The 20,172-nt window shown below is 40.9% G+C and overlaps 3 protein-coding genes across 13 annotated transcripts; all 3 read right to left on the bottom strand.

Moving 5' to 3' along the window:
• Positions 1–618: 618 nt before the first annotated feature.
• Positions 619–4,321, bottom strand: LOC131356334 (phospholipid scramblase 1-like). 3 transcript variants are annotated; one of them, XM_058395252.1, is made up of 8 exons: positions 3,491–4,321; positions 3,329–3,405; positions 3,136–3,178; positions 2,489–2,709; positions 1,364–1,525; positions 934–1,095; positions 783–838; positions 619–697 (listed from the first exon to the last, which is right to left on the bottom strand). In XM_058395252.1, the coding sequence occupies exons 1-7, from the start codon at positions 3,501–3,503 to the stop codon at positions 809–811; spliced, it is 708 nt and encodes a 235-aa protein (XP_058251235.1). In that variant the 5' UTR covers positions 3,504–4,321; the 3' UTR covers positions 619–697; positions 783–808. The 3 variants fall into 3 exon arrangements, 2 of the variants coding, with proteins under 2 accessions (XP_058251235.1, XP_058251234.1); XR_009205002.1 differs by having other exon boundaries at positions 783–1,095; XM_058395251.1 differs by having other exon boundaries at positions 619–1,095.
• Positions 4,322–4,471: 150 nt separating this feature from the next.
• On the bottom strand, positions 4,472–12,730 carry LOC131356333 (phospholipid scramblase 1-like). Of its 2 annotated transcripts, none has more exons than XM_058395249.1 (10): positions 12,584–12,730; positions 7,497–7,532; positions 7,021–7,092; positions 6,690–6,775; positions 6,436–6,478; positions 6,063–6,283; positions 5,610–5,771; positions 5,284–5,445; positions 5,127–5,184; positions 4,472–5,047 (listed from the first exon to the last, which is right to left on the bottom strand). In XM_058395249.1, the coding sequence occupies exons 2-9, from the start codon at positions 7,507–7,509 to the stop codon at positions 5,146–5,148; spliced, it is 798 nt and encodes a 265-aa protein (XP_058251232.1). In that variant the 5' UTR covers positions 7,510–7,532; positions 12,584–12,730; the 3' UTR covers positions 4,472–5,047; positions 5,127–5,145. The 2 variants fall into 2 exon arrangements, with proteins under 2 accessions (XP_058251232.1, XP_058251233.1); XM_058395250.1 differs by lacking the exon at positions 12,584–12,730 and adding an exon at positions 7,668–7,767.
• Positions 12,584–20,074, bottom strand: LOC131356332 (phospholipid scramblase 1-like). 8 transcript variants are annotated; one of them, XM_058395248.1, is made up of 10 exons: positions 19,204–20,074; positions 18,306–18,347; positions 17,170–17,241; positions 17,047–17,091; positions 16,893–16,978; positions 16,619–16,661; positions 16,293–16,513; positions 15,301–15,462; positions 14,485–14,646; positions 12,584–14,383 (listed from the first exon to the last, which is right to left on the bottom strand). In XM_058395248.1, the coding sequence occupies exons 1-10, from the start codon at positions 19,214–19,216 to the stop codon at positions 14,345–14,347; spliced, it is 885 nt and encodes a 294-aa protein (XP_058251231.1). In that variant the 5' UTR covers positions 19,217–20,074; the 3' UTR covers positions 12,584–14,344. The 8 variants fall into 8 exon arrangements, with proteins under 8 accessions (XP_058251231.1, XP_058251228.1, XP_058251226.1 ...); XM_058395245.1 differs by having other exon boundaries at positions 17,047–17,241; XM_058395243.1 differs by having other exon boundaries at positions 16,293–16,661.
• Positions 20,075–20,172: the final 98 nt, after the last annotated feature.

The following is a 20,172-nucleotide window of genomic DNA, read 5'->3' as shown; positions in this document are numbered from 1 at the left end:
TCTTCACCTAATAGGAAATTGGGTTAAACTACTCTAGGCACTAGCTAGCCTGGTTAGTTTGGGCATGCTAACGCTACAAGATGATCTGGTTTGTCTTGTATATCTGAGTAATTTGTAAAGTAGTGAGAAATTTCATAGTTTTTTCTTTGTTTGCAGAGAAGTCTTTGATGACGATCAGTTATAGACACCAACAAACCAACCAACCACAATCTCAACGCTAGTGAAAGACAACGTGGTAAACTGGGATTGATTGATTTATTTATTTTAAAAGAGTCTACAGATGGCCTGATCTAGGTCAGGTAAAGCATCAGTCACAAATTCTCCATTATTGATCAAGCCAAATGCATCCACCTGCTGTTTTCTGCAACCAGGAACGAGGCCAGGATGGTGCTTCAGACATACACCGGGTTTGTGTACTGCTCTCTAGCAGGAATAAAAACAATCCATTGCCATCCATTTCTCATATAAAACCTCTGATCTTATTCTCTAGAGCGTGTAAAAACAAGTACACGAGGGACTGTCGCTGTGAAGCCTTGTTCTCTGGCGCCATCTAGAGGTCAGAATTCAAAAACACATAAAACTCATACTTGTTTATATTCCAGATAAAGTCGATATTAGTTACTAAGAGAGATTTCTATCCAGTATATATTAATTTTCCTAAAGAGCCGGAGCGTGGATGCCTCACATCGGCGAAAAACTGCAAAAGAAACAGGAGTTAAAATGGGAAAAAAAGTAAACAAGATCTAAATTTTCTGTCAGAGAAACAGTCAAAACCTACACACCTTTTTTGGCTCAGATTTGTTTTTTCTTATTCATTATGCTCAAAGAACATGAAGTCCTAACAAAGCAATACAACAGTTAGATGGAGTTAAAGTGAAAAGGGCATTTTTAACAGGAGAAAACAAAACAAAAACAGGACATGTTGATGCTTACGATGAGAAAACAAGCTCCGAGAAGAACAGCCTTCATCTTAACATCCAGATCCATAGGGAACTGGATCCCGAAATTGTCAGCGTCCGTGAAAGCCTCTTGGAAGATGCCTGTCCACTGCTTGCTGATGCGGCCCACGGCCTGCGATTCGTCCAGTGACAAAACCTGAGGTAAAAAAACAAAGGGGTGGGGGAGGGGGAGGTCAAGAGCAGGGACCTGAAGAAACTTCGGACTGTGCAATCTATAGGGATTGGTCCAAGCAATCATTTTATTTTATATGGGAAAATAAGTCTTCTTATCAATGTGTTACATTAAGAAAATACTGTGTTTTCAAATACAGCCAAATTCCAAAAGTATTGGCACCCTTCCAGTAAAGCATAACTCCCAGAGCAGAGGTCCGAACCGATCTCTTCACATTTAAAAAAATCTCTACCTCAAAATTCACATCGGAACAACATTTACAGGTCCAGCAAGGTCCAGCGATCTTCAGGACGTCCTGCTTGTTCTCGTTTTGAATGGTGTACTTGGGTAAGCAGGGGTGCCAGTTCTGAACCACGTACCCGATGGGAGTGCCTGGAGGAGACTGAACCTCAAGCTGCAAAAGGTAAAAAAAAGGTAAAAAAAAAAAAAAAAAAAGTTTCAGTCACTTTAAATATACTATATACACCGATCAGGTATAACATTATGAGCAGTGAGAGGTGAAGTGAATAACACTGATGATCATCTCATCATGGCACCTGTTAGTGGGTGGGATATATTAGGCAGCAAGTCAACATTTTGTCCTCAAAGTTGGTGTGTTAGAAGCTGGAAAACTGGACAAGTGTAAGGATTTCAGCAAGTTTGAACAAAAGGGCCAAATTGTGATGGCTGGACTGGATGACTATCTCCAAAACTGCAGCTCTTGTGGGGTGTTCCCAGTCTGCAGTGGTCAGTATCTATCAAAAGTGGTCCAAGGAAAGAAACAGTGGGGAACTGACGACAGGGTCATGGACAACCGAGGCTCATTGATGCACATGGGGAGGGAAGGCTGGCCCGTGTGATCCGATCCAACAGATGAGCTACTGTTGCTCAAATTGCTGAAGTTAATGCTGGTTCTGACAGAAAGATGTCAGAATACACAGTGTGTGACGGGTCAGGGCTGTTTTGGGTAGCACCAACACACTATTTGGCAGGTGGTCATAATGTTATGCCTGATCAGTGTATGTATCTCTCATATCTATATATCACTATAGACATGTGGCAAAAGTCCATTGGTGAATATAAATGACCCCTGAAGAGAATCTGAAGAGTAAAATTTCACTAAAATACAAATATACATGGAGCTACTGGGTTTTGTAAATGGTGGAATGTTTCAGCCATTGAACTTAGTAAAATATCATGAATGCAAGAGCGGTAAAATTCGCCCCATTGAGAGGTCTGGCCGAAGTCTCGGTTCTTTTTCACACCATAAAAACATTACAAAATCAAACAGGAAGACTATGAGCTGTTTAAATCGTCATTCTGATGCTTCCTGAGACCTTTAATTGAGAAGATAGCAGATATGGAGAAGGTACAGTACCTCTTGCAGACAGCAGGGGCAAAAGCAGCTGTCGCAGCGTAGCGGTCTCGTGATCCGGATCACCTCCTGCCCCGTGTTGTCCTCGATGTGGAGGACGAAGGAGCGAATCGGTCCGCAGCAGTTCCGGGTGCAGCAATCATTCTCCTCGGCCACATAGAAGATCTGCTGCCCGAGCGTGTTCTTCACCAGGTACTTGTTTCTGGATTCCCATCCTATAATAACTGCATTGCAAAGAGAGAGAAATGTAGCTTCACGACCCAAAATAACGACAATCCAGACCAGAAGCTTCGATCTAGGGTCAATAACACACTTGGTTCTAAACGTTCAAAGAGCAAGCATGGGGCAATGTCATTCCTGCCCCACTTGGCCATGGTGCAGTTCCTGTTTCTGACCACTAGGTGCAATAATAAGTCTATGGCGCTTGTGATAAAACTGATGGCGATACCAGCGTGAACCGTGGGATCCGTTTCCCCCTCACTCTAGCTGGTTTGACCCTTCCATCAGTTTAACCATGTACCAGTACAGTGGAAAATTTTAAGATCTAGATCAAGATAGTGAGAAACCCACTGAGGAAATTCTAACTCCAACCAGTTGACAGGTTTCAGGATTTCTAAACAATTGAATGAAGAAAGTTAAAAATCACTCACTTTCAGCCAGCTCCAGTTTCTGCTGAATGAGAAGCTGGTCGATCTGATCCAAACACACACACACACACAGTGTGTCATAAATAGCCATAAACACACATACACACCTATATTTAATAGTCACAGGACACAGTTCATATAAAAAGCTCAGAAGCTTTGTATACAATCATTTTAAAATCACTTATTCATATCTCACCTGTGTTAAGTACTCCAGCCCGGATGGACATCCGAGCGGTTTCATCACCATACCCTGGACCTCCGGAGCCACGCTCTCTGCAAATATTGTTTGTAGTTAAAAATCTATCAATCATCGATACGACACATAGAAATAATAACTTGAGCTTTTAAACCCACTTACTGGCTGGATCCATGAATGATTTCCTTCTGACGACAGAGGACTAGAAATTCAGCTTTCTTGTATGTAAAAACTTCCTGGAGCCTGATATAATGTTAGCAGAAAAGGAAGACAAGTCTCCAGTGATGGCAACATGGAAGGTATGATAAGTGAGCTAAAGATACTACGGATGGTATCTTATATAGCAACACACCCACACCTCTGAACCTTGAACCCTGTTACAGCTACACTACACTTACTACCACTATAGACTACCAACCAACACCTTCTGACCAATCAGAATCCGGAACCAGATGCCGCCGTATTGCTTTGACCAAAAAGACAACAAAACCAATTGTTTTTGCTTCTTTATTGCAGAATATATTTCGTTACATGCATTGAGAGTGAACACTAATATATGATTTGACCCAAATAGATATATGTCAAGAATAAATACATCCCTGTTAGTGTTCGTGATAGGATGTTGATGCATATTTATCTGCTGTCTCAATACATCATTAAGCTGTGCGTTTCCATATATATATATATATATATATATATATATTTCCACATCACTGACCTTTGACAGACAGGACGAGACATGATCCTTATCAGGATTGAGTGTAAAGAGAAATGGTTGGAATAACACTAGTGAACCTTCACAGTGAAGATTCATACACTTCATCTTCCTCAACAATTAAGCAATAATGTTATATTTGTGCAGTTTGACCAAGAGCGTCTCCGTTTAGATGCGACAAAATTCACTCAAATGCATCAAACGTGCAATCTACGTTATGTATAGCTTGCTACGGAATATTGATAGTGGATCAAATGGCTCATAGATATGAACTGATTTCAACTAGGTAGATACTTCACAGAGATACAGACCAGGTTTAATCCTCATACAAGCCACCGGTTTTAATTTGCTAAATCAGGGTCACAGAGTTTCCTGTTCCTGTTTCAAAGTCAAAATCTTAGTTTGTCGTGTGAATTTTTAGGAAGTTCTATAAAAAAAAAAAAAAAAAAAAAAAAAAAGAGTCCGCAGACGTCTGGGTTGGGTGAAACATCAATCGCCTCTGTTAGACGCATCCTTCATTATTGATCAAACAGGAGGCATTCAGTCACGCCCCTGTTGTTTTCCACAACCAGGAATGAGGGCAGGATGTAGGTGTGTGTTCTGCTCTGTGGCATGGGGGGAAAAACACTGGATTCTACTCAGTGTGGTTCTTTTGGTATTTCTGTTGGATAAAGGTTTAGTAATCTGACTGGCTCTTTGGTCTTTTCTTTAAACTGCAGACGTTTTGTAACATTTAAGGCGTAGACACAGTGACGAGACCTAAAGCGGGCACTGGAAACTTGCGCTATGTTGCCATCTAGAGCTTCAAAGTCAAAAACACACAGAAATGAGGATTCCCATATACAGTATACATGTACAGAGTGTCCATAAAGTCTTCAAACAGAGGGTGTGGAGACTCAGATGGAGACACACTGTGTGTGAAAGATATGCTGAATATTTGTAATAAGAGTATATTGTCCTGTATACGGTTGTCCAGCGAAAAAGACGCCAGTCTGGACGTCTCACTGTGAAGAGAACAACCGCGACAATGAGCGAATGTGATGTTAAATACTTCCACACATTAGAAAGCTGAATAATACTTACACAGGAAGGAACCTCCCGCTCAGTTACTGCTCTGTTTGTTCTCAAAGAACATGAAGTCCTGCAGAGAGGCAGACAGAGCAACAGCCAAGCAGCATTGTTTAATATTTTTCTCTTTCATTAATTAATGTTCAATCTGAATCTTAACATAACAGCTTACAATGAGAAAACAGGCTCCGAGAAGAACAGCCTTGATCTTCACGTCCAGATCCAGAGGGAACTGGATCCCGAAATTGTCTGCGTCTGTGAAAGCCTCTTGTAGGTAGCCTGTCCACTGCTTGCTGATGCGGCCCACGGATGACGTTTCGTCCATCGACAAAACCTGAAGTTGTTTTTATTCGTATGTTAGCACTTGGCTTCGGCGGCGGATTAGCAAAGTTCGCAGAGATGTTTCATCACATTACTACGATGCAGAATTCTGCATCATTATTATTATTTTAATTATTATTAAATAAAATAGATATGCAGAGGGGTTTAAAGAAATACCTCAAAATTCACATCGGAACAACATTTAAATGTGCAGCAAGGTCCCACGATCTTCAGGATGTCCTGCTTGTTCTCGTTTTGAATGGTGTACTTGGGTAAACAAGGGTGCCAGTTCTGAACCACGTACCCGATGGGAGTGCCAGGAGGAGACTGCACCTCAAGCTGAAAGAGGAAAAATAATTGTGTCACTTTAACTTGCTAAAAAATATGCACTAGTTGCATACTAATTAGCGGCATACATATAAGACCGGATCCACTACTACCACAGAGTTAGAGTCTTTTATTCCTTTTATTTCTTACGTTATCACTTAGCTTACAGCAGCTATAAACCTGTCTTCCCTCACCATTACTTTATTGCTCCTGATCGCGTTTTATACACAGCTGCTGATTAAGTTCTCAAGTCTACCATGACGGAGACCTTTAATAAAGAAGATGGCGGATATGGAGAAGTACCTCTTGCAGACAGCAGGGACACAAGCAGCTGCCGCAGCGTAGTGGTCTAGTGAGCGTGATGACCTCCTGACCTATGTTGTCCTGGATGTGGAGGACGAAGGAGCGAAGTGGTCCGCAGCAGTTCCTGTTACAGCAGTCGTTCTCCTCAGCCACATAGAAGACCTGCTGCCCGAGCGTGTTCTTGACCAGGTACTTGTTGTTGGACTCCCATCCTAAAATAACTGCATTACGCAGCAAGGAATTGTGCTTTAATATGTAAAAAAGTAAGCAATAAGACTGTAGAGATGGACGTGGGATGATAGAGATCATTAGTAAGTGTTTTTCTTTTCTTCTCAGCAGATGTGTGAATATTAAGAGTTTAACATTTACTCACCCTCAGCCAGCTCCATTTTCTGGTGAACGAGAAGCTGGTCGATCTGGTCCCCATTAGAGAGCGCAATCAGAAACACACACACACGCACACAAATTAACGGTGTCAGGTGACACGGCGTTCACATCAGAAGTGTACACATGAACGGTTTTGAGATCTAGGACTAGGCTTGGTGCTGACGCTCTGCTTACTCATCACTGATACCATCGGCACTCATTTTTTTTCCATCACAGCTTTTAGTAAGGTAGAACCCTCACCTGTGTTAAGTACTCCAGCCCAGGTGGACACCCGGCAGGTCTTTGAGGAGCTGGCATCATCGCCGGAGATTGAGGAGGCAAGTTGCCTGCAAATATGGTGCATTTATATTCATTTGATTTAAAAAAAAAAAAAAAAAATCCAATCAAGAAAGTGCAGTATATATATGGTTACAACCAATATCAGTGGGCCAAAAGTCTGAATCTACTAACTATACATAGCTGTAAATGGACAAGAAAATGGGTGTGGTCAAAATAAATAAAAGTAATTAACTTCAGGGTGGTAGCAGTAACAACAGTCCATGAAAACAAATGCAGACTCTTGGCTTCGTACCTGGCGGGGCAGGTACCTGTCCATAATTGGGATTGGAGAAGGTTTTTCCTGGTTGGAGATCAATGCAGTTGGCTGCAAAATGTGGAGTGGAGAACCCAAATGGTTAGAGAACATCTAAACAAACAGCATCGTGAAGCTTAAGAAGCAATCAAAACATGTCTGAGGAAGTCCTGGAGAAAAAGAAACTAGGGTATGGTGACTTTATAACATCCTGTGGACCTGGACTAGGAGAAATGGGAAAATGGGGGGAAAAAAATACACCAAAGAAGCATGGGACCAAACAATTGGGGTGAGAAAAGCTACATTTAATGGTAACACCAGAGATTCAACATGTGGGAAGAACCTATGGATGGTGGGAGGAAGAGGAGGAGGTGGAGTAGTTATGCAAGGCACTTTTTGTTTATATAATATTAAAGTCTATATATATATAAAACTATACATAATCACCATTAGATTGAGCTATTAAACCTACTCACCGGCTGGATCCATGACCTACAGTGGCGGATTTCTTTCTGTGGAAACAAAACCAGAAGTCCAAGTTACTCCACCTTTTCCTGTGTCGTGAAATCTCATGGAAGTAGTGGGAAAAAAAATGCAAAAACATTCCAAGCACAAAAAAAAATGCAAAAGAGATAAAGAATGCGTACCCTGACAAGCAATGGGACTCGTTTTTGTAAACGGAAACTTGGGAGACCCAGATGTTTTCGTGTTGAGGAGGGAGGAGGGAGGAGGAGGAGGAGGAGGAGAAACCATTGAATGGAGGTTTAAAAGGGGGGTCTTTCAGAGCTGGACATAACAGGAAACTGAAAATAAACCTGCCTGAATTTGTGTGTGTACGAGGGGCGGGTAGGGGTCGGGAGTGTGCACTGCTGCAACTGGTGTGTTGATACACTGGGGGTGTGTATCTAATACAGCAATATATATGAAGAGCTAAGAATACATATAAATATAAATGTTACTGTGTGGGCAGGAAAGCACTAGGACCTGACAGGATCCTGATTTGAATCCATCCATTTCCTGTTTTGGTTTGGTTTGAAAGGCTTTGGTTTAGAGTCCATCTAGGCTCCATTTAGCAGCAGAAAACTGATACCTTTGGAAGTGTGAGCCTGATTCGTAGCTCAAAGTACCTCGGAAAAACAGATCAGGAGGTAACCAGGAGCTAAATTTCCCCTCGGTTTGATACTGAACTCAGGTTACTGTGGGTTTCCTCCCGACTAAACTGCCCCTAGGGGTAAACTGATGCCCAGGGTGAAATCCAGCCTCATTATTTGGTGTTCCTGAGATCCAGATACACACAACCCTGAAGCATGGTCAGTACAATGCCTTGTTAAGCAGGGAAGCAAAGACCAATGACTTTGGCCGGTTGACAAGGATCCATTTGAGAGCGGTAAGAGATAACTGAATCGGTGGAAATATCCCAAAATATGATTCCAACTTGATCTACACCAAATCAGACTGGTGGGATATATTAAGGCAGCAGGACCAGGTGAATGGTCAGTGCTGGAGCTTGATGTGTTGGAAGCAGGAAAAATGGGAAAGCATAAGGATCTGAGCGACTTTGACAAGGGCCAGGATGTGATGACTCCAAAATCTTGTGGAGTGTTCCTGATGTGCAGTGGTTAGCACCTACCAAAAGTGGTCCAAGAAAGGACAACTGGTGAACCAGCGACAGGATGATGAGTGCCCAAGTTTTATTGATGTGTGAGGGGATTAGAAGGTTAATCCATCTGGTCTATTCTGACAGAAGAGCTAATGTAGCACAAATTTCTGAAAAACTGAATGCTGGCTATGAGAGAAAAGTGTTAGAACACAGAGTGCATCACAGCTTGACCAGTCAGAGAGCCCCTGCTGACCCCTGTCCACCACAGAAAGCACCTACTATGGGCATCAGAACTACACTATATTTCCAAAAGTTTTGGGACAGCTGTATGGAATAAAATCATTGTCAAAAATAATCGTACGTAATTCAGAAAATTTGTGTAATTTTTATTTACTCGTCCGTAATTTGAAAGTATTGTATGGAATTCTGTGTTTTTGTCCGAGTTGGATTCCAAAATCTACGACCACCACAGTTTACAGACACAGGGCTTTTCACAACACCTCTGTTACACACACGACATGCGAAATTATGCCCACGAAGAGCAGTGTGTGAAACGACTGTCAAAAATACGTCATCAAGGCCGCATGCACAGGCATTACTATCCGATGGAAGATGAATCGATACAATACAGTAATTCAATACGTCCAAAATTCCTTTTGAAAAACAGAACAATGGCTTTGTTTTAAGGCACTTACAGTTATGAATATAAAATTTGCCCAAAATGAAAATAATATTCAGTACAAATTAAGTTTGTACATCTTCCATTAATAAACCAAAAATGCTATCATGTTTAGAAAATGGAGAAGGCAGCTTGATTGAAACTTGAAGCCACTCGAATGTCTCAGACCTAAAGGCTCTACTGAATGAACAGTCAAAGAATAAATGTACAGTCGTTTCAATATCAACATCACAAAAGGTACAATTATTGTGATCTATATGAAATCTATATCTAAGAAACTCTAAAGATATAGATATCATTACAAATTTTAAAGTGTTGGCTTTGGGGGGTTATGGGAAAGGAGAGATACATGGTTCTTAATTTAAAAATAGAGCTCTTGGGGGAAAAATGTCATTATTTTGACTTGATTTGGAAATTTATCTTGGGTCAATAAAGTTCTTATTAGTTTATTTGGCAATCTTGCCCATTTACTATTAAAGAAGGTAAATGAAGAGCTTCAGTTACACTGGGCACTGTATTACTGACCAACAGTACAAAGGCCTTTGGAATACAGTTCAATACCCTGTTATATTGCTTGGAATCACAATGAATATTTTATATTTTCCACAAAAAGTACTGTGATCCCTGAGAGCTAATCTTAACTACTATAGTTAAACTATCTTTATAATATTACTCCTCTCTGTTATTAGTGATAACTAACCCATAAACATATCAGAATTTGGGGGAAAAAAAAAAAAAAAAAGATTAGCTCTCTTGGCGCCAGTGGTTTGCGCACTTCGTGGAATCGATTCATCTTCCATCAGATAGTAATGCCTGTGCATGTGGCCTTGATGAGGGTTTTTTATGACAGTCGTTGGCGTAATTTCACAGGTTGTCTGTGTAACAGAGGTGTTGTGAAAACTAGCGTTGTGTCTAAACTGTCATGGTCATAGATTTTGGAGTTGTACTCTAACAAACGCACAAAATTTCGTATCTGTAAACTGTCGTGGCTGTAGATTTTGGAATCCAACTCGGACAAAACACAGAATTACATACAATAGTTTTATATTACGCACGAGTAAATAAAAATTACACACAAATGTTCTGAATTGCGTACGATTGTTTTTGACAGTGACTTTATTCCATACGTCTGCCTTTACGTGCACATGAATTTAATATGGAGTTGCCCTTTGCAGCTATAACAACTGACAGCTAGGAAGGCTTTCCACAAAGTTTAGGAGGGTGTTTATGGGAATTTTTGACCATTCCTCTAGAAGCACATTTGTGAGTTCAGGCAGTCTCTGCTCTAATTCATCCCAAAGGTGTTCTGTCAGGTTGATGTCAGGACTGTGAGGTGAAACTCGCTCATCCATGTCTTTATGGACCTTGCTTTGTGCACTGGTATGCAGTCATGTTGGAACTGGAAGGGGCCATCCCAAAACTTCCCACAAAGTTGGGAACATGAAATTGTCTTGGTATGCTGAAGCATTAAGAGTTTCTTTTACTGGAACTAAAAGGCCGAGCCCAACCCCTGAATTCAATGATTTAGAGGTTTGTCCCAAAACTTTTGCCAATATAGTGTAGATCATGGAGCAGTGGTACAAGGTGGCCTGGTTTGATGAATCAGTGGTATTTCCTAATGTCTGTGGCTTCTTTCAGCAAGATAATGCGTCCCACCAAAACTGTTCAGCAATGTTTTGAGTGACAAAAGTTCAAGGAGTCGATCTTGCATCTGTAGGACATGCTGGACAAACGAGTACAATCCATGGAGGCTCCACCTCACGACTTACCTTTTAGGACCTAAAGGATCTGCTGCTAGTGTCTTTATGCCAGACATCACAGCAAGCGCACTTTGTGGTCTTGTCAAGTCCATGCCTGGACTGGTCAGAGTTGCTTCTACAGCACACAATATTTGGCAGGTGGTTTTATTTTATCAATTAAAATTAACCTTGAAAAAAAACAAAAAAAAAACACAATGAGCGATGCTAAGAGATAAGCCTGGGAACCGAGGTCAGCCCTGATGTAACCAAACACCTCAGATTGTTGTGAGGAATGTTCTGGAATTTGCATGTTGTGTGTGGGGTTTTTTTTTTTGTTTCTTTTCTTTGGACAAGGTCACCTCGGACTGGCATGCTGGTTGATCGTTTTAAGGCTTTGTGGATTTTCAGGAATTCTATAAACTTGTAAGGAAGAGCTACATCCAATAACAAGAGCTCACAAGAGCTAACTTTAACCAGTCGTGTTATTTGTAGTCATTAGTAGACTGGACATCCTATATCAGAGGGAGTAGATGTGGAACGTCAGGTGGTTGGTGCTACTGTAAGGACTGTAACCCAAACAACAGGAAATAAAACATTTACAGCATTGGGCAGACGCTCTTATCCAGAGCACATTTCATCTCATTTTATACAACTGATGGTTAAGGACCTTGCTCAGGGACCCAGCAGGGACAGCTTGGTCAGTAGCCCAACACCTTCACCACTGAGCTACCACATCCATAAAACACTTGGATGTGTTCCGTTCTGGGAAAATAATCAGTGTCAGAAGCCTAATTAAGAGTTTGTGTGTATTTAGAGATCATTAGTGTCTGACATTTAGAACACCAACAACCACAAAGCATACAAACTCGGCTTTTGCTTTCCGACGTTTTTGCATTTGCTTGAAAGAGTTTTTGCATATTATCTGCATTCCTTCTTAGTTACGTGTTCACTCAACAGATTTGCATTAGTTTTTCCGCCAACTGTCAATCCACTTTTGGCGTTTCCTCACAAAAGTTTCATATTTCCTCAAAATGTCTGTTTTAACACATGTTCATTTTCCGTTCTTTCACAATGTACTTTCCCTTCTGTCAATACAGTATTGTGTTCCATTGCGTAAGTCGTTACACCCCCCCATCGCCAACAACTTTACTTTCCCTTGTATGATTTATACACAGCAGCAATCGAGTGTTTTACAGATCTGGATAATACAAAGGAAAGAAAAAAATACTCTCCCAAAAAACTGACAATGATGGTTATACGTTTTTTTTTTTGTTAAATACTAACTGTTTATTGTTTGTCTTAGCTCAATTGGAACGTCCACCATGCAAGTTGTCGCTATAGAAACAACATCATATTGGAAAGAGCTTAAAAGCTCTACTTAAGTGATCAAATATTGTGTTAGTGATAATGTCAGTTTATGTAAATCAAATACAAAAGAGTCTCATTTACCACAAATGTGACCTTAGAGATACTAAGGCAAACTGGATTAGACACAACAAGTTGGTGGGTGTGTTTAAAGAAGAAAAGGGAAAAAAAGTCACGCACCTTTTACTCAGTAGTAGTAGATTCGTTTCGGAGAGCAAAGCAGAGTGAGGATGAGTAACAGCACGACTGGTAGAGTTCCACCATACGTTCATGACGTTGCCTCTCTCTCTTCTGCTGTTATAGCGATCTGGAAAGGCTGCCAGAGAGACATTTATCTCAATGCTCGCTTTGCACCAGGCACCGAAGGGCAACTCCCATAAGGAAGGGGGCGGAGATAACAGCTATAGACTTTACATTTCAAACACACTCTACGTCTGTCTTTCGTCAGTACTTTTTCAGGAAGGCATGCTGGCTGAGTGTGTGTGCATGTGTGTGTGTGTGTGTTTGTTTAAGCTCTTAAAGATCACATCACACCAGACAATGGACACACAGCCCAGGCAACAGTGAGGGAAATCCTGAGAGATGTACTCCTAGGAGAAATGGTAGAAGTGCGTATGCATGTGTGTGTGTGTTTGACTACACATTAGATTTGATTAGATTAGATTAAATTAGATTAGATTTCATTCACTCGACTATGCCCTTGCATAGAATGCACGATGAATATGGACTTTATGCAGTACCCTATAGGGTTTCCGCTGTGTGCCCTTCTAGCGGATAATACATGTTGTGCCCCAAAGAAATCCCTTATGTGCAAAAAAAAAACATGAAGTGTTCTCCAGGTACCCATCCACTAAAGAATAAACTAGACAGTGCCCTATAGGATGGGAACAAAACCCTTTCCCTTTCAATAGGGGATATCTAGACACAGTGCCCTATAGGCTCCACTACATGTAAGGAAACATGATAAAGTCCCCTCTCTATGGTGCCCTTGCTGTGGAGAAACTGTGATACAATGCCCTATAGTCTGTGAGGGGAAAAAATAAGAAAAAATAAGAAAAGTGAAAAAGTGCCGTGTAGGGCACCCTTTTCGTGGAGAAACTGTGACGCAATGCCCTATAGGTTGTGAGGTGGGGAAGTATAATAAAGTGCCCTCTAGGGCGCCCTTGACGTGGAGAAATTTTAGTGCAGTACCCAACATGACAAGGTGCCCTTGCAGTGAAAAAACTGTAACAGAGTGCCCTATAGGCTGCCCTCCAGGATGCTTTTCCACTGTAGAATGTGTTGCAGGATAATGAAACGTAGTATTTCCACTGGAGAAAACCAGACGCAATGCCCTATAGGCTCTCCTAGATATGAGAAACTACGTATCAAGTTAATCTGTAAGCCGACAGCTCAAAACCTGCCACCAAATTCATTTCTCTAATAAGACACGTCACAGTGAGGCTCGCTGCACAGATTACGGAAGAACAAGCAGGAACAAGATAACATCATTTAAAGCCAAATGGACATGTAATGTGATTAGTGGTTATGAAATCATACAAGACATCCATTAAACCAATGGTACAAGCAACACACACACATACACACACACACAAATCAAATATCTCCTCGGTGAGGCTTCATGGTTAGATTTGGTGCAGAAAGTAAGCAAAGCAACAGCACACTGAAGAATTCTAGTCATTAATGGGTGTTCCAGGAATTGGCAGGACATTAGCAGTCACTGATGAGTGTGAGGATGTTGTAACTGAGCTGCTAGTGTGCTTTCTATTTCTTGACACTTTTCTGCACTCACATTACCCAGATGTTTACCTGAAAAGACATAGGTTCTTCTTTCTGAGTTTCAGTTCCTTTGAATGTTTCATCCTGGTTTTGTTTTGGTTCTCATGAATCTAGGGTCTAGACTAGATAATACAATTATACTTTTTATTCATATCAGTGATGTCATTCGTGGTTCGGTGAATGCTCAAAAAACATGAAATCCTGTCCAAAAAACAAACAAAGAAAGAAAACCATTAGTTCCACCTACCACACAAGTGTGTCTTAAATCTCCAAATTAACACACACATTGAAATGACACTTACAATGAGGAAGCAAGCAGCCAACACGACAGCCTTCATTTTAACCTCCAGGTTCATAGGAAACTGCACACCGAAATGATCAGCGTCCGTAAACATTTCAGTGTCCAAGCCTGCCCACTGTTTACTTATCCTACCGATTACTGAAGCCTCGTCCAGGGAAATGACCTATCGGGGGAGAAATAAAGGGAAATTATGATTAGGCTGTGTGTCACAAAGAAATCTAATGAATTTATTTAGCAGTTTGTAGATGTTCATTTGGCTAGATGTGGATTGCTGAATTAAGTATTCTAGCTAGAGACTGAAAAAGTTAAAACGCTAGAAGGCGGCCTTCGGGAAATCAGAAAAATGGAAAAATAAATACTTAAAAGATCCAAAATGCCAAAAAAAAGAAAAGAAAGGAAAATAAAAAATAAAAATGTCAAAAGAAAATGTCCAAATGGCAAAGCAATATAAAAAAATAAAAATATGAAATATATTATTTTAAAAATAAATAAATATAAATTATTTTAAAAATATTTTTTTTACAAAAATATCAAAGTTAAAGCTGAGAAGAAATCTTACTGTACCTAAAAATAAAAACCAAAAAAAATGGCTAAATTAATTCTTATAACGACAGAAAAAAAATGCAAAAAAGTTTTAAAGTGCTAAAAATCTTGCAATGCAAAAAAAAAAAATCCTTAATGGTAAAATAAATCAGATTCTCAAAGATAAATAAATAAATAATTTTTTTAAAGAGAGAGAACATAGTATCCAGCATTTAAATGGAGTACAGTAACACGAATACAGTAACACGGCGCTTTTACGTTCTGCGCACAAAACCTTGAAGATGACGTCCGAGCAGCAGTTACAGTCACAGAAAGGTCCGACAATCCGCAGCACCGCTCTCTTCCTCTCGTCCCTGATGGTAAACTTGGGGAGGTACGGGTGCCAGTCCTGCATCACATATCCGATGGCAGTGCCAGGAGGGGCCTGGACCTCCAGCTGAGATACACAAGGTATTTCATAAGGAGTTATAGAAGTGAGGATTCTCTAGGATGGGTTTTAATGATCTTACTTATTCTTGAAGATATTTCTGCAAACATCATTAATTCTGGGCACATTTTCAGAAGGATTGTTTTCCACAGGAAAGCCAAAACAGCCCTGACCCGTCGAGGCATGGACTCCACTAGATCCCTAAAGGTGTCCAAGATGGCACCAAGATGTTAGTAGCAGATCCTTTAAGTCCTGTAAGTTGCAAGGTGGGGACTCCCTGGGATACTTACAGGACTTAAAGGATACTTTTGAAAGATACTGACCACTGCATAACGGAAACACCCCACGAGAGCTGCAGTTTTGGAGATGCTCTGAGCCAGTGGTCTAGCCATCACAATTTAGCCTTCATCAAACTCGCTCAATGCTTCTAACACCCACTAACAGGTGCCATGATGAGGAGATGATGAGTGTTACTGCTCACAATGTTATGCCTGATCGGTGTATGTTAGACCCTTTCTGTGAAGAAAAACAGAACCAGGGATGCTGTTTTTGTGGTGGTTAATGCAAGACAGAATGGTCAGGGCACGCAAGCAGAGGCTCATTTCCACTGCTGTTGCACATCCTCATTTTAAGAAAGTCTGGTTACTGAGCTAGTGAGATGTGGTGAGGTGAGCTTGGGGTCTGCTGACAGACATGTTACATGAGTTTCAGTTCACATTTAATGCACAGATACTTAGCTGTTTATGGAAAATACCATTAGTGAAATATGTTTTTAAATTCGTTTTATAATAATTAAAAAAAAAATTCATTATTGTAATAAGGTCATCATCCTCGTGTACCTCCTGGAGGCAGCATGGAAACCAGCAGCTGCCGCACTTTAAAGGCCGTGTGAGAGTGAGCACTTCCTGTCCCACGCCGTCGTGGAGATGCATGACAAAAGAGCGAAGGGGGCCGCAAACCATCCGAGTGCAAAAGTCGCTCTCTTCGGTGGCGAGCCACACCTGCTGACCAAGACTGTTTTTCACAACGTACTGGTTGTTGGTTTCCCAACCCAAAAGAGCTTGGAGAGAAAAAGTAAGAAAAAAAAGGAAAGAAAGAAAGAAAAGTTTCACTTCTGCATATGATGTTGAGTTTAATGACGAAATGAAATAGATTTCTTTTCTACCTTCCATTAGTTCCACCTTCTGATGGACAAGGAGCTGGTCAACCTGTGAGCGATTAGTGTAATTAACCCTTTAAACTAGTACTTAACCAGGCTGAAGTTTCTTTAAGCATTTGTGATGTTACGCAAAACAACACACTGGGGGTCATGCTGTTTTAGGAACATGAGCAACAGCAGGGTGTTGAAATGCAGTCCGATGGAAACTAATCACCTCAGTAGTTTTTATCCATTTATAGTTGTGGAATTTTTGCATTGTGACTTATATAGAGTCATTCACCTGGGTTAAATACTCCAGTCCAGGTGGACATCCTGGTGGTCTTTGAGGGATGGGTATGATCGGGGGTATCTGAGGTGGTGCATACCCTGGAGCAAACACGCAAACGGTGAGTGCGGACTCTGTTGACAATTTTTATTTATTATTTAAAATATACCTGGTGGAAAGGACATCATGACAGGTACATAAGGAGGCACAAAACCTGCAGGGAGGAAAATACTGAACTTGAAAAGGGTCATTACAGCAAACTGGGAAGCAGTCATCTGTAATGGTAGTGTACCTGGTGGCAGGGGAAGCTGTCCGTTTGAGAAAGGGTTGGCGTGAGGATCGACACCGTAAACTGTGGTAGAAACTTTACAGTGGTTAGTATTACAGTGTTATCCAGAACTTCAAGATATCTAGTACCTTCACATCTGCAGGTGGGGATCAAACTCGTTTGAAATACTGGGCCACGTTACACTTTGTCCATGCTTTAGTTGAAGGAAAGACTCAGTATAATGACCTCATCTGGTCTCTGTCCAGTCTCTAGGGTCACCAGTTATTTCTGTTATTCACTGATAGGAGTGAAACCTGATGGTTATTCTGAGATGCTTTTCAGAAAACCATAGAGGTAGTGGTGGTAGAGACGTTATTTCAGTTACTATATATATCCTGTCAGCTCAAACACGTCTGGCCATTTTCCACTTTCAGAACTGACGCTCAGTTTCCCCAGGCAACTAGATGTTATGTTTTTACATCGAAAGGAGGAAGCTACTTAGCATGAACTAATCAGAGACATCAAGGGGCTTTAAATAGTGGCCTGGAAACATGCACACAGACACACTGCTATTCTCTCTATTTAGATGTTTTATTTTAATGAAGCGCTTTAGATAGTTACCTCCAAGCTATGTGTGATGTTCAAGTGCATGTGCATGAGTTGCTTCATCAGACCCTGGACATGTTTCGAGGCTGTAGGCCTGAGTGGCAATACCATGAAAGGACATCTTGGGAGGGGCCCTTTATCCTACAGCAACAGGCTTTCCCCTTATCGCATTCCTTGTTTATGTTGGGTGGGTTGTTAAGTTGCCCTTTTCTTTACATTTCACCAGCCTCACCTACTCTCAAATTCCTCTGCCCAACATCACTCAACAGCAACAGGATGGGGTCAAGCCAGATTTCTGAGGAAAGGCTTTTACAGCAATACTCACACACCAAACCATGGTGTTTACTTTTTAAACAAAACGTGAACAGTTTGTTGCTAATGCCACCGAAGGATTTCAGATATTCCTTCTTGACAAATGAAAGCGCCGTAGGCAAAGCACAGCACTTTACTCCAGGCTATAACCCTTGATGCTGGATAATGCTTCCAACTGACATATTTTATGATTGTGAAGACCATTAATAGATGAGCATAATACTATAAACACCTCAACTCACCTGGGTTCATGGGGATGGTGCTTGGAGGCCCAGGAAGTTCTCCTGGTAGATGAAAATTAGAAGGATTAGAGAAGGTTCTCCCTTCATTTACTACTAAGATTATTGAAATACAGTGATCTCAGGCCATTGGCTTTTATGGAGATATAGCTGTAGTTTATGGGTTCTGGTAAATGGTGGTGTAGGTGTGAACCCAGTTACAGTAAATTTCAAATTGGAAGAATCCCCCAAACTCACTTCAAATTCAAGGATGAGGCAAAACATTTACATTTCTGGCATTTGGCATATGCCCTTATCCAGAGTGACTAATTTTATACAACCGAGGAATTGAGGGTTAAGGGCCTTGCTCAGGGGCCCAGAGGTGGCAGCATGGTGGACCTGGGATCCAAACTGACGCGGCAGCATGGTGGACCTGGGATCCAAACTGACGCGAGACATGGGATTTGAACCAACAACCTTCCGATCAGTAGTCCAACTGCTTTACACCAGTTTCTAGTAAACTTGTAACGAGAATTTGAGTTTTAGGACACGGTATCCTGTCTTGAATAGTACAGGTTCCTGTATCAAGATAACCCAAAAAAAACTGTTGAGGTAAGGGATAAATTGTGTAATTTTGGTTAACCATTCCTTTAAGACTTGGTTGTCACGAGACGTTGCACAATATGGTCAGTTTCATGAACTTGTACATTTGGTTCTAATAGCTACATTTCCTGTAATCGCACCATTGAAAGACATTTTGGGGGGGGGGGGGGGGGGGAGCTTCAACCAGAAACATACATCTGGTGATGTCTCGCCAGGAGACGCAAGATGGTGGTTTGTTTTTTTTTTTTTGTTTTTTTTAAAAAACACATTTATCCTGAGAATATGAAACCACAGCCTCGATCAGGAAGTCGTATCCTACCTTGTGTGTACATGGTGGAGGATTAATACAGGAGCCTTGATACAAACATTCCCAAGTTTATGAAGTCATTTTAACCTGAAGCGTTTGTGAAACATTTAAATCCACCTGCTGAAAGAAAAAAAAAAAAAGTGCCTTTTGTTCACTATGAATTATTCAGCCCTTTTCCTCACCCTGTATTCTCAACAGTGTCAAAGAGAGGATAAGGTTTCATTTCAAACTAGATTTTTTTTCTTTTTGCATGGTGTCGGATTAGATTTAGGATTTCCTTAGGCTAGAACACTGGATAGCAGCAGCATGCTGTAGTCTACACTCCAGAGAAAATTGTACTGAAACTTTACCTTTAATCTATATTCAGACATTAGTTAGATATTACAAGAGATGCCAGTTGTGCAAACAGACCCTAATTGCATATTTTAAGTAAAGCATATGTGGCTTCCTAAGCAGAAGATGCATATTAAAAAGGTACCACCTTACAGTTAAGTTCCCTTCCCTCCAAGTGTGTATGAGAACATTACCCTATGCTACCAAGATTTTATTAAACCACAAGAAAATTAACCTTAATGTCTTTTCTTAAACAAGAAAGCTACAAAGGGCTAAGCTCCACCTTATCAAAAAAATATTAATTTTCTGTCCCTCTCCCTCATACTCCTAACATACTTACAAGTTTCCCTCGCAGACGTCCGCCGCACCGGTCACTTCCAGCCTCCGTGTTTACATAACGGACGCTTAATTCTTCCCTCAGCACCCGACTATCCTGTCCCGTGTAGCATTCCCTATACCTACCAAAAGAGACACCTTATATGCTATAGAACACCTAATAACCTGTTCAGAAGGTTGCCAGGTGCTGAAAAAAGCCACTCCCTTAACCTCTTAATTTTTAATGACCGCTTGAAACTCAGTAACAGGGATAGTGCTCTTTATGGCTTGTTTGGGACTGTTGTGTATTCATGTATCAGTTAAATGAATTAA

The sequence above is a fragment of the Hemibagrus wyckioides genome, linkage group LG07 (assembly GCF_019097595.1).
Source record: "Hemibagrus wyckioides isolate EC202008001 linkage group LG07, SWU_Hwy_1.0, whole genome shotgun sequence".
NCBI classification, from domain to species: Eukaryota; Metazoa; Chordata; class Actinopteri; order Siluriformes; family Bagridae; genus Hemibagrus; species Hemibagrus wyckioides.
The sequence above is the reverse complement of the archived record's forward strand: the minus strand, read 5'-3'. Positions and strand labels throughout refer to the sequence as shown.